The sequence below is a fragment of the Pleurodeles waltl genome, chromosome 1_1 (assembly GCF_031143425.1).
Source record: "Pleurodeles waltl isolate 20211129_DDA chromosome 1_1, aPleWal1.hap1.20221129, whole genome shotgun sequence".
Taxonomy (NCBI): domain Eukaryota; kingdom Metazoa; phylum Chordata; class Amphibia; order Caudata; family Salamandridae; genus Pleurodeles; species Pleurodeles waltl.
This window is the reverse complement of record NC_090436.1, coordinates 56,236,250-56,250,086: the sequence shown is the minus strand read 5'-3', so window position 1 is coordinate 56,250,086 and position 13,837 is coordinate 56,236,250. Positions and strand designations below refer to the sequence as shown.

Genomic DNA, 13,837 nt, shown 5'->3' with positions numbered 1-13,837 from the left:
TGTGGACAGAATTTGTGCCACAGAAGAAATGGCGTGGAGCACAAAAACATGGGGCTATTGAAAGGGTTTGGAGGAGGCTCAATAGGGCTATGCAGGTTTTCTGCAGGGCTTAGGACATTAAAGTATTGACACCCAAGGGGATAAAAGAAGATGAGCAGGTGCTTTTCAGGGATGACGGTGTGCATCTCTCGGAAATGGGGAATGCACAATACATGATGGAGTTGCATTTCTTGCTGACTAACTTATGGGGAGAAAAACTTTGGCGGAGTGAGGTTGATGGAAAGGCATGACCCCACCAAGCCCCGAGCCCAGCCACAAGTCAACACACGCATTTGCAGCCACAGATTAACCAAATGCTGATCCTTAGAATATGAAAGCATCAGAATTCTATATGTACATAGTGAGTTGACAAGCCAAGCTTCATTCATGCAAAGTAAATTGATTTATTGTGGTAACAAGCACCTCAAAGTTGTAGTATAATTATATAATGAATATTAATGTACATTGTAAAACCTAAATGAAAGTACAGATAAGAGACACATGTGGTGTTTCAATCACGTATACTGTGATTTAAATCTTGTAGAGCCTGAACGTAAATACACATTTAGAATCCCCTGAAATTGCTGCAATGTGAAATGGTGTCTTAGTTTACAACATTCAATGTGTACCTACAAATGAGTCTTTAAGGTAAAATGCTTTTTCTTGTCACTATCTTGCCCACGCAGAATAAGATAACATTTCGGAATAAATATCCAGCCCAGGAGCCCAGAGCTTGAAGCCAATATGGCGAAGATCTCCACGGCCACCATGTACCTGCCCTTAGTGCTGAGGTAGGCTGGGATGAAGGAGACCCAGACGCTGCAGAACACCAACATGCTGAATGTGATGAGTTTGGCCTCGTTGAATCTATCAGGTAGGTTCCTGGCAAGGAAAGCCACAATGAAGCTGGCAAATGCTAGCATTCCAATGTAACCAATCACAGTGTACAGGGCAACAGTAGACCCTGGGTCACACTGCAGGATCATATTCCCAATTTCAGGCTGCATGTCGGCTTCAGGGTGAGGTGGAGATGTAAGCGACCACGAGAGACAAATTACTACTTGTCCCAGTGTACACAAGGTCACAAAAGAGCCAGATACTCGAGATCCCAGCCATCCTTTTAACCTGCTTCCAGGTCTGGTGGCATTAAAGGCAATAACAACAGTGATGGTTTTTGCTAATACACAAGACAGAGCAACAGTAAATGTAACCCCAAATGAAGCCTGCTGTGTCAGACAGGTGACCTTATTAGGGTGTCCAATGAACAGGAGAGAACAGAGAAAGGCCAACATTAAGGAGATGAGGAGTGCGTAGCTGAGTTCCCGGTTATTAGCCCTCACTATTGCGGTGTTGCGGTGGCTCACAATGAATCCCAGTACTCCAACTGTGGCCGCTGAGAAAATAATGGCGGTAGCAGCCAAAGTTACACCAAGGTTGTCACTGTATGAGAGGAAGACTATGACCTTGGGGATGCAGTCGTCCTTCTTATCATTTGGCCACTGGTCCTCAGGGCATTTCAGGCAGTTTTCCATGTCTACAATAAAATAATAAAACACTATTTAAAACTTCACTAATTTAAATTGTTGATGTAGAGCCGTTTGATAGTGAGAATATATTGTTGAGGAAAGTTATTTATTTCAAGTCCAATTATTACAGTGTACTCATTTCATAACCACACTTGGCATGTTTTATTTGATTATAGTTAAATGAATATTGGGTATGTTCCTGAACGGTCTCCCTTCATAACCAATATGAATGTGAATACTTCAACCCCTCCTGCTTTGAGCAAATGTTTAAATTCAAAGATTGAACAGATTTATATTTTTGTCTAGAATTTAAGACACAATTGCACACAATTGAAGCACAAATAATTTAATTTGATACCATTGCAGTAGGAAAATATCGTAACCACTGAATCATTACTATATCTGAGTCAAGTATCCATTACCCATATTTTACATAACTATTGGCCTCATTACGGTGCAGTGGTAGTCAGACTGCCACCTATATGGCTGTCTGACAGCCACATTATGACCGTGGCAATTGCACCACGGTTGGACCGCGAGCACCGCCATTTGTCCTCCACTGGAGATGCTGGCGGTCCTGATCTGAGTCCCTTCTCTGCTGATGATTACATGGCAGTAGCACAGCCATGTAAAGGCTGGTGGAAACGGGGTGCAGGGAAACCAATAGGGGCTCCTGCTCTGCCCATGCACTTGACATGCGCATTGCAGGGGCCCCCATGGCCAGCATCATTGTGCTTTGCAGACAGTTAAAAGTGCGACGGGTGCTGGTGCACCCATTGTATCGCAACATTGCATCTGTTATGAGCTGGCGTCAATGTTGTGAGCTGTTTTCCGCTGGGCCAGCGGGAAGAAACTCTGTGGGGCTGCAAGAAGGGGACCGCACTGGTGGTAACCTGACTGCGGGACTTCGGTCGGCGCCCTTTTCCACCTGCCGAAGTCGTAATTAGGGCCTCTATGTTTAGACTACACAATACTTATGACTATAAGATACCTATGAGTTGACACTGCACGTATTGATAATACGTTGAATACACCTACATTGCTTTTACAGTTCATTATTCATCAATAAGTCCCACCAAGAATTGAGAATTGGAACATTAAGGCTAGATGGTCACAGTCAATTCCACTAAAAAAACAACACCCCTACCGTGATTAGTACCTTTGATAATCTCCTTTGTTTTTAAGGTCAATTTCTTCAAATAATGCCTTCAAAAAATGTTTTGACCCAATACATTCCCTTGGGATTTGTACTCAGTCAAGTCTTTAGAGCCTATTCACAAACAGCATTTATGTAGTACCTTTTGAAGGTACTATGGCTTGTTCCTTCCTCATTCTACCTTCTTGAATGACATCTAGAACACCCAAAGTGATAATCTCCCCTCTCTTCTCTTTTCAAACACAATCTGTTTGCCCACTGGTATCTCTTATAAGTTGACATATATATTAATATTGCCTACTTATATTGTCCATCTGAGTAAAGAAATGCATGCCTGGGCTCTGATTTTCTTTCTTCCTTTAGTAATTCAAGCACACACTTTACACCTGTAAGTCCTTATACGAACACCACATGATTGGGAAAGTTAAACACTAAACCCAGACACTGGGCAATCGTTTTTGTAAGTGACTTACACTAGCATGCTATGATGCTCACTATCTTCATAAGCCTTTCTTCATCACACGCAAAGGTGATCAAGATATGTAACCATTGATAGACTTATATCACTCACCGTATACTATGATACTTATCTTTTGTAGCCTTGAGGGAGCCCCAGGCTGTCGAGCCACAGAAGGGGAGAAACACGTGTTGGCTACAGTTACAACACTTTTTACTTCAATTTTTAACCGATACAATAATTTTGACTCTTATATTAGACCAAATGTAACATCTGGATTAATTATATCAAATAAATGAGATGTATATATACACAGACAATGAACTTTGCATTATCTCTGATCAAGGGGAGATCTACTTAAATATTTTCTTAAAGCAAAATTGATCTTGTTGCTTGACAAGAACTCTTTTGGTTCTGAACTAAATTTTAAGAACTATTTCACAAGTATCATCTGCTAGAAGGAGCCCAATACCCTATAGTGTATGTATAATCCAGGCAAGACAGAGGTGCTTTTATTTTGATCACAAAAACATGTTTCTCCTCAGATATGGTGGCCTGATAATATTTCTCCTCCTCCTCCACCCGTTAGGTGGGCCAAAAACTCAGAATCTTTGACAGTTCCCTTTTGATGGACATGGCCTATCTGCAGGGTCACCCCCACGTTTTTTGCCTTCCTCCTCTTCTTTTTCTGACCTCATTTTTGCTGGCTTTAGGACTCTGGACACTTTACCACTGCTAACCAGTGCTAAAGTGCATGCATTCTCTCCCTAACATTGGCTCATATCCAATTGGCACATTTGATTTACTTGTAAGTCCCTGTGAGACAAGTAGTCTCTTTCTAGCATGCTTACCCCAATTTGTGGCCTGTTTGTCAGTTTGTTTGACTGTGTCACTGGGATCCTGGTAGCCAGGATCCCAGTGCTTATGGTTTATGGCCTGTTTTGTCAGTATGCTTGACTGTGTTACTGGGATCCTGCTAACCAGGAATCCAGTGCTTATGCTCTCTATTTTTCCAAATTTGTCACTACGTACTGGTAACCCAGTATTTCATCCCAAATTTGCATACTGATGCACCCTTAAAAGTCCCTAGTATATGCTAATTAGGTACCCAGGACATTGGGTTTCCAGGTGATCCCTATGGGCTGCAGCTTTACTTTTGCCACCCATAGGAAACCCATGCAAAGGCTTCTGCAGGACTGCCATTTCAGCCTACGTGACATTTCATAGCCATTTTCACTGTACCAGGTCACTTATAAGTCACCTATATGTCAGGCCTTCCAACCCTGAAGGCTGGGTGCAAAGTGCCTGTGTGTGAGGGCACTCCTGCACTAGTATAGGTGCCCCCACGTCTTCCAGGACCATTTTCCCAGACTTCGTTAGTGCAGGACTCCATTTTACGTGTGCACTAGAAATAGGTCAATCCCTATGTCCAGCTTCACAATGATAACTCCAAATATGGCCATGTAAGGTGTCTAACACCTGGGAATTGTACCCTAATACTGATTCCAGTATTGGTTTTACAATGACATGCTTTCTAGGAACTCCACAGTGGACCCCCAGCACTGCCATACCAGCCTTCTGAGGTTTTCCAGGCAGCCCCAGCTGCTGCCACCTCACAGACAGGTTTCTGCCCTCCTGTTGCTCAAGCAGCTCGAGCTCAGGAAGGCAGAACAAAGCATTTCCTTCGGGAGAGGGGTGTTACACCCTCTCCCTTTGGAAATAGGTGTTACAGGCATGGGAGGGGTAGCCTCCCAGAGCCTCTGGAAATGCTTTGAAGGGCACAGATGGTGCCCTCCTTGCATAATCCAGTTTACACCAGTTAGGGACCCCCAGTCCCTGCTCTGGCATGCAACTGGACAAAGGAAGGAGGAGTGACCACTCCCCTGTCTATCACCACGCCAGGGGTGGTGCCCAAAGCTCCTCCAGAGTGTCTCTGGGTTTTGCCATCTTGGATTCCAAGGTGGTGGGGCACTCTTGAAGCATCTGAGTGGCCAGTGCCAGCAGGTGATGTCAGAGCCCTCCCCTGATAGGTACTTACCTGTGTAACTGGCCAATCCCCCTTTCAGGGCCAGTTAGGTTCTCTCCTCTGGGTGTTTCCTCAGATTCGGATTGCAAGACTCCAACAGGAATCTTCTGCATCCTTTACTTCATCTTCTACTGACGGAACTGCATCTGGACCCTCCATGAACTCTACAAACTGCAACAAAGAGGCAAAGATGACTTTTGCAACATTGTATCTTCAGCTCCTGCCAGCAACTTCAACTGTTTCCAGGTCGTGCATCCTCCGAGGACTGCCTGTCTTCAGCCTCCACCAGAAGAAGTGAAGGAATCTCCCTTGAAGTAAAGGAGCCACTTCCCTGCTTCAGCAGGAACCCCTCTGCAGCGACGACCGGTGGCGTGGGTCCCCTCTCCTGACAACGAGCATGGATCCAGCAACAAGGGTAGTGAACTAAAGTGACCCCGACAGTCCCAAGTTCCAGCTGTCCAAGTTTGTTGGAAGTAAGAGCTTGCCTCCCACGCAAGACAGTAACCCTGTGCACCACATGATTTGCAGTTGCCAAGGCTTGTGTGCGACTTTCCATGAAATTCTTCGTGCACAGCACAGCTTAGGCCCCCAGCACTCATTCCTGTGACACACAGCTTCCTGACTGGTTCTCCGGTGGCGTGGGATCCCTTTGTGTAGTGCTGCGTGGGCCTCCTTTTGCACCTTCTTTGTCCCCATGCTGTGCGACTCCTGTGTGTGCTGCCTGGTCTTCTGAGGGCTCTCTGAGTTGCTGAGAGCCCCCTCTGTCTCCCCCTTCCTGGGTAGAGGCCACCAGGTCCCTCCTGGTCCCAGGCAGCGCCATTTTCAGCTTACTGCGTGCTTTGCATGTGCCAAGGCTTGTTGGCAGAATCCAGCAACGTAAACCAGACTGCAATCATCCATCTGGCATGGGACATCATATGCACCAACCAGGAACCTGCATCCAGCTTCTTGGGTGCAGTACTGACTGTTCTTCTTCACTGGTGGTTCTTCTTTTGCACCTTCATCCAGGTTAGCAGGGGCTCCTGTTCTCCCTGGACTCTTAAGTGCTTCTTGGACTTGGTCACCTTCTTCCACAGGTCTTCAGGTCCAGGAATCCATTGATGGAGTCTTGCAGTCTCTTCTGGTTCTTGCATTATCTTCTATCACATCTTCTTGTGTGTTCTAGGATACTTACTGTGATTTACTCCAGTTTTCCTGGGCTCTGTGTTGTGTTCTATTACTTACCTTTGGTTTTTTCTTACACTCCCAGCGCCCCTCTACACACTACACTTGCCTAGGTGGGAAACCGATTTTCGCATTCCACTATTTTAGTATATGGTTTGTGTTCCCACTAGGCCCATTACACCCTATTGTGATTTTCACTATTTGCACTGTTTTCTAACAGTTTTTACAGCTATTTCTGCATTCTAGTGTATATACTGGGTATATTACTTATTACTAAGGGAGTATAGTCTCTAAGGTATTTTTGGCACAGTGTCACTAAAAATAAAGTACCTTTATTTTTGAAACACTGAGTATTTTCTTTCATGTTTGTGAGTACTGTGTGACTACAGTGGTATTGCAAGAGCTTTCCATGTCTCCTAGATAAGCCTTGGCTGCCCAGCTACACCTACCCCTAGACAGCCTGGCTTCTAGACACTGCCTACATTTCACTAATAAGGGATAGCTGGACCTGGTATAAGGTGTAAGTACTTTAGGTACCCACTACAAATCAAGCCAGCCTCCTATGGTCCCTAGCAAAGTGCACTACATGTGCAATAGTGACAGATATCCTGTCCACCAAAATCTAAATCCCATAGGATATAATGGAATTTAGATTTTGGAGGATGGGATATTCATCACCGTTGTGACAGAGCAACCCGTCCACCAGTATCTAAATCAGGCTCTACTTTATTGTAGAAGCTAACAAGAACAGAAACCTAATCTAAAGAAATTCCAGACCTGAACTTCTTTATGGCATTGAGCGTTTGAGCTTCAGTTATAAGTTGAGCGCATTCCTTTGTTAAAGTTATAAAGTTGTAAGTTCCACTACATTTTCAGACAACGTTACTCTATTTGAATAAAACTAATGATCCTTGTTGATTTAGGCATAGTTTATGGCCCAAATCATTCCGTGATAGCCACCAATACATGTGCATGCAGAGCCGGCTTCAGGTCTGGTGGCGCCCTGTGCGACAGTTTATTATGGTGTCCCCACTGTGAGAAAGTAGCCTCTTTCTAGCCTTGTTACCCCCACTTTAGGCCTGTTTGTGAGTGTATGTCAGGGTGTTTTCACTGTCTCACTGGGATCCTGCCAGCCAGGGCCCAGTGCTCATAGTGAAAACCCTATGTTTTCAGTATGTTTGTTATGTGTCACTGGGACCCTGCTAGTCAGGACTCCAGTGCTCATAAGTTTGTGACCTATAGGTATGTGTTCCCTGTGTGATGCCTAACTGTCTCACTGAGGCTCTGCTAACCAGAACCTCAGTGGGTATGCTCTCTCATTTCTTTCAAATTGTCACTAACAGGCTAGTGACCAATTTTACCAATTTATATTGGCTTACTGGAACACCCTTATAATTCCCTAGTATATGGTACTGAGGTACCCAGGGTATTGGGGTTCCAGGAGATCCCTATGGGCTGCAGCATTTCTTTTGCCACCCATAGGGAGCTCTGACAATTCTTACACAGGCCTGCCACTGCAGCCTGAGTGAAATAACGTCCACGTTATTTCACAGCCATTTTACACTGCACTTAAGTAACTTATAAGTCACCTATATGTCTAACCTTTACCTGGTAAAGGTTAGGTGCAACGTTACTTAGTGTGAGGGCACCCTGGCACTAGCCAAGGTGCCCCCACATTGTTCAGGGCCAATTCCCCGGACTTTGTGAGTGCGGGGACACCATTACACGCGTGCACTACATATAGGTCACTACCTATATGTAGCTTCACAATGGTAACTCCGAATATGGCCATGTAACATGTCTATGATCATGGAATTGCCCCCTCTATGTCATCCTGGCATAGTTGGCACAATCCCATGATCCCAGTGGTCTGTAGCACAGACCCTGGTACTGCCAAACTGCCTTTCTCGGGGTTTCACTGCAGCTGCTGCTGCTGCCAACCCCTCAGACAGGCATCTGCCCTCCTGGGGTCCAGCCAGGTCTGGCCCAGGATGGCAGAACAAAGGACTTCCTCTGAGAGAGGGTGTTACACCCTCTCCCTTTGGAAAAAGGTGTTAAGGCAGGGGAGGAGTAGCCTCCCCTAGCCTCTGGAAATGCTTTCATGGGCACATTTGGTGCCCATTTCTGCATAAGCCAGTCTACACCGGTTCCGGGACCCCTTAGCCCTTCTCTGGTGCGAAACTGGACCAAGGAAAGGGGAGTGACCACTCCCCTGACCTGTACCTCCCCTGGGAGGTGCCTAGAGCTCCTCCAGTGTGCTCCAGACCTCTGCCATCTTGGAAACAGAGGTGCTACTGGCACACTGGACTGCTCTGAGTGGCCAGTGCCATCAGGTGACGTCAGAGACTCCTCCTGATAGGCTCCTTCAGGTGTTGCTAGCCTATCCTCTCTCCTAGGTAGCCAAACCCTCTTTTCTGGCTATTTAGGGTCTCTGTCTCTTGGGATTCCTTAGATAACGAATGCAAGAGCTCATCCGAGTTCCTCTGCATCTCTCTCTTCACCTTCTGCCAAGGAATCGACTGCTGACCGCGCTGGAAGCCTGCAAAACTGCAACATAGTAGCAAAGACGACTACTGCAACTCTGTAACGCTGATCCTGCCGCCTTCTCGACTGTTTTCCTGGTGGTGCATGCTGTGGGGGTAGTCTGCCTCCTCTCTGCACTAGAAGCTCCGAAGAAATCTCCCGTGGGTCGACGGAATCGTCCCCCTGCAACCGCAGGCACCAAAGAACTGCATCACCGGTACCTTGGGTCTCCTCTCAGCACGACGAGCGAGGTCCCTTGAATCCAGCAACTCTGTCCAAGTGACTCCCACAGTCCAGTGACTCTTCAGTCCAAGTTTGGTGGAGGTAAGTCCTTGCCTCCCCACGCCAGACTGCATTGTTGGAAACCGCGACTTTTGCAGCTACTCCGGCCTCCGTGCACTTCTGGCGGAAATCCTTTGTGCACAGTCCAGCCTGGGTCCACGGCACTCTAACCTGCATTGCACGACCTCCTAAGTTGTTCTCCGGCGACTCCTTTGTGCGACTTCGGGTGAGCACCATTTCACGCATCCTTGTAGTGCCTGTTTCTGGCACTTCTGCGGATGCTGCCTGCTGCTGAGAGGGCTCCTTGTCTTGCTTGACGTCCCCTCTGTCCCCTGATGCAATTTGCGACATCCTGGTCCCTCCTGGGTCACAGCAGCACCCAAAAACCCTTACCGCACGATTTGCAGCTAGCAAGGCTTGTTAGCGGTCTTTCGGCGGGAAAACACTTTGGCACGACTCTCCACGGTGTGAGGGATCCGTCCTCCAAAGGGGAAGTTTCTAGCCCTTGTCGTTCTTGCAGAAACCTACGCTTCTACTGTCCAGTAGCAGCATCTTTGCACCCACAGCTGGCATTTCCTGGGCATCTGCCCATCTCCGACTTGCTTGTGACTTTTGGACTTGGTCCCCTTGTTCCACAGGTACCCTCAAATGGAAATCCCTCGTTGTTGCATTGTTGGTTTGTGTCTTTCCTGCAGAATTCCCCTAAAAAATTCTGACACTAGTCCTTTAACTACCGTCATGTTACGCCGTATTTTAAATACAGCGCACACATGGCGGCGTTAGGGGAGTGCTAAGGGGTGCAAGAAAAGTGGTGCAGCACTGTGTGCAGTACCATTTTTTTCAAATATTTAAGAGCCCCTAGTACCATTCTAACCCCACATTAGTGTCATTTAAAAAAACTAATATGGCATTAGAAGGCCAAAAACGCTGCGCCATATTTATAAAGTGGTGCAATGCAGGAATTGCGCCACTTTGTAACCCTTTGCGCTACATCATGCCTTCATTAGGGGGGCCAAAGAAATGGCGCAAAGAATTCTGATGGATTTCTTTGTGTCATTTTTTTCCTGCACTTTTAACACCTGCTCAGAGCAGGCATTAAAGGGAGGCTTCCATTGGTTACAATAGGCCTCTGGGCACTTTGCAGGATTAGCGTCAAGAATTTGTATGCTAATCCTACAAATCTCCGTACTAGCATAACAAATTCTGATGCTAGTCCCCTAACTACCGCCATGACGAGCCATATTTTAAACATGATGCACACATGGTGGCGTTAGGGGGTGCTAAGGGGCACACAAAAAAGTGGCACAGTACTGTGTGCAGCTCCACTTTTTTCAAATATACCCCATAGGGCAGTGCTTAATTTGTAAATAAAAAGGTGCTGATGCCCAAAGCCCTCTTCTTAAAAACGCGGCTGCTGCAATTAAATGTGTGAACACGGAATACAGAGGCAGCGTAATCCTGATGCCATCTCGGGCCTCTTCAATCCATTTACAGGCACTCCCTGCCCCTTCAGCTCACTCTTGCGGATTTCTGCTTTTTCCCAGTGTGACGCTTTTTCGTTTTTCTCATCCTCTGTCTTTCCCTTGTGTCTTTTTCTTGGAGTAAATGCTTGAGGCAGAAAAATAACCGCCGACCCTCAAAAATAAGTGCAGGTGCTCCGCACCAAAAACATCAAGCACAAATTAAGCACTGCCATAGGGGCATATTTAAGAGCCACTAAGGCCATTCTAACGCCATATTAGTGAAATCTTTTTACACTAATGTGGCGTTAGAAGGCCAAAAATGCTGTGCCATATTTACAAAGAGGCTCAATGCATGTATTGCGCCACTTTGTAACTCTTTGCTCTAAATCATGCCTGCGCCAGGCATAATGTATGCAAAGGGGACCAAAAGAATTTCGCAAAAAAATCTGCCAGATTTCTTTGCGTCATTTATTTCGGCACTTTTAACACCTGCTCAGAGCAGGCATTAAAAGGAGGCTTCCATTGGTTACAATGGCCTCTGGGTGCTTTCCAAGATTAGCATCAACATTTTTTACGCTAATCCTGCAAAGTGCCAGACTAGCGTCCAAAATCCTGACGCTAGTCCCCCAACTACCGCCATGGTGCACTGTATTTTAAATATGATGCACACATTGTGGCGTTAGGGGGGCGCTAAGGGGTGCAAGAAAAGTTGCCCCATAGTTCTGTATTTTGCAGCAGGCATATTAACCCTATATGCTACTTTATGTTGAGTCAAAGCTGCCACTAGGAAAAACTCGCATTTCTCTCTCTAGCAGGAACATTAATCACAAGAGGTATCTTGACATTTTAATTGTTTCTTGAAGGCTAAACGTGAAAGGAACGTTTCAGCAGGTGCTTTTAAATCACAAGTTTCTGACGTTATTGCTAAACACAGCGCCCCTCAGAGGTCAGAGCCCGGTGCAGTCGCACTGCTGGCCTTGTGTGCATGCACTCATACACATGGGCAAACATCTGTGAATAGTTATCTAAAGTTACAAATAAAATCCAAGGATGGATATTGTGCCTGAACATGCATTCACATAACCAGCAACCGCCTTGGAATGATTTTTGGTGTACTTTAAAAACATAATTCCAAAATGCTCACCGTGCTGAAGCACACATACACATGCATGAATGCATGAGCAGCTATTTTTTAATATCTTGGAGTGATTTTTTAGATATATTTTATCCTTTATATACTATTCCAGGATGGGAGACAGAAATGTGTTTTCAGTAAGATAAACTTAAAAAATAAAGTATCTATAGGATACTGTGGAAATGGGGACAAGTGAGGAGCCCAGTAGCATTGTGCAGCTGAAGTACCGTCATCAAAATAAAAGAAACAAGGGAACAAAGGGAGTAGGTGACAGGATGGAGGACGAGGAGGTGATGTAGTAGAATATTAAAAAGAAGCTGTGGGTGGCAGGATGGAGGAGGAGGTGATATAGGGGGTCATTCTGACCTCGGCGGTAAAAGGCCCTTACCGCCGGTCAGAAGTCCGCCATTCTACCGCCGCGGCCGCGGTACACCGCCACGGTCATTCTGACCCACAACGGCGGAACCGCCAAAATCCCGACATCCAAGGAAGGCCGCCACATCAGCGGGCCGCGGAAAACTGGAGATGACCAAACCTCCACCGTCACGCCAACACAAACACGCCCATGCCATTCTGACCCACGAATCCACGCGCCGGTCTTTCAACCGCGGTATTCCATTGGTGGGACACACCGCCGCGGTCAAAATACACACACAGCTCCAAAACACAGCCACATTGGACAATTTGAAATACACACACCTGACACACATACAAACAACACTCCCACACATCCAACCAACTATAAAACACACACCCACATCACCCACAAACCCCTACGACCGAAGATCATAGACGAAGGAGAGAGAGACACATCACAGAATAGAGAGCTACATCACACAGAGGCACACTACACCATCACACACACCACATAGAAGCACAAAGCACCACACACCAACACACTCTTCACCATATACACCACCCCACACCTCATCCACACCACCCCATGGCACCCCAAAGGCACCCACGCTTTTCGGACCAAGAACTCCGGGTCATGGTGGAGGAGATCATAAGAGTCGAACCCCAGCTCTTCGGCTCACAGGTGCAGCACACCACTATAGCCAGGAAGGCGGAGCTATGGCAGCGGATCGTGGACAGGGTAAACGCGGTGGGACAGCATCCCAGAAATCGAGAGGACATCCGCAAACGTTGGAACGACTTACGGGGAAAGGTGCGCTCGATGGTCTCGCGACACAACATCGCAGTGCAGAAGACTGGCGGGGGACCCCCACCCACACCACCCGAATTCACAGCATGGGAGCAAGAGGTACTAAACATCCTGCATCCTGATGGCCTCGCTGGAGTACACGGAGGAATGGACTCTGGTAAGTACAATCTCAACTACTTCACCCCCCCCCCCAGCATGCCAACCCCCACCACCACCCTCACCCCCAACCCCCATCACACATCCTCCCTGAGAATGTCTCCCCAGCACAACCCACCCAACACCAACCCCTGCATGCCACCACAAACTATGGACACCCATCACCTAAGCATGACCACTGCATATACCCCCCCCCCCAACACCCCCACAACACCTCCCCCAAGGGAATGACAGCACTGGGGGACAAGGGCACCCATAAATCGCACACAATAGCACACACAGAAACAATAACCATACTCTCTTACCCCATGCAGGACCTGAACGCCAAGGAGGGTCCAGAAATGTCCATCCCCCCCCAGGAAGAGGCACCCAGTAATGACAGCAGCTATGTCGACCTGGAACCTGACGACCAGCCCGGACCATCGGGGACCTCTGGACAGTCGGTTCCCCACACACAGGCCACAGCAGACCCAACCCCCTCTGGGAACAACAGCACAGCTCCCACCCAGCGGGCCCATGGCTCTGTCTCTAGGACAGGTCAATCAGCGGTGTGTCTGCCACTACAGGGCCCCCAGGCTAACCCACCACCCCAACAACAACAGGGACCTGGGGGCAGTGGTAGTGGGCACACCGTCCAGGGGACAGAGTCCGGGGGAAACAGGGCAACTCGGAGGGCTGCTGTGCGACAGGGGAGGGAGGAGAGGCCCAGGGAACCGACTCTCCAAGAGGCCCTCACCACCATCAT

At 47.4% G+C, this 13,837-nt stretch overlaps 1 protein-coding gene across 1 annotated transcript in view; it reads right to left on the bottom strand.

The window, feature by feature from the left end:
• Nucleotides 1-668: 668 nt before the first annotated feature.
• The window catches only part of LOC138291151 (vomeronasal type-2 receptor 26-like), a 198,949-nt gene continuing 185,780 nt past the window's right edge, over nucleotides 669-13,837 (bottom strand). The window contains exon 6 of the mRNA XM_069230301.1: nucleotides 669-1,573. Within this exon, the coding sequence (XP_069086402.1) occupies nucleotides 669-1,573 (905 nt within the window). The remainder of the gene's footprint in view (nucleotides 1,574-13,837) is intronic.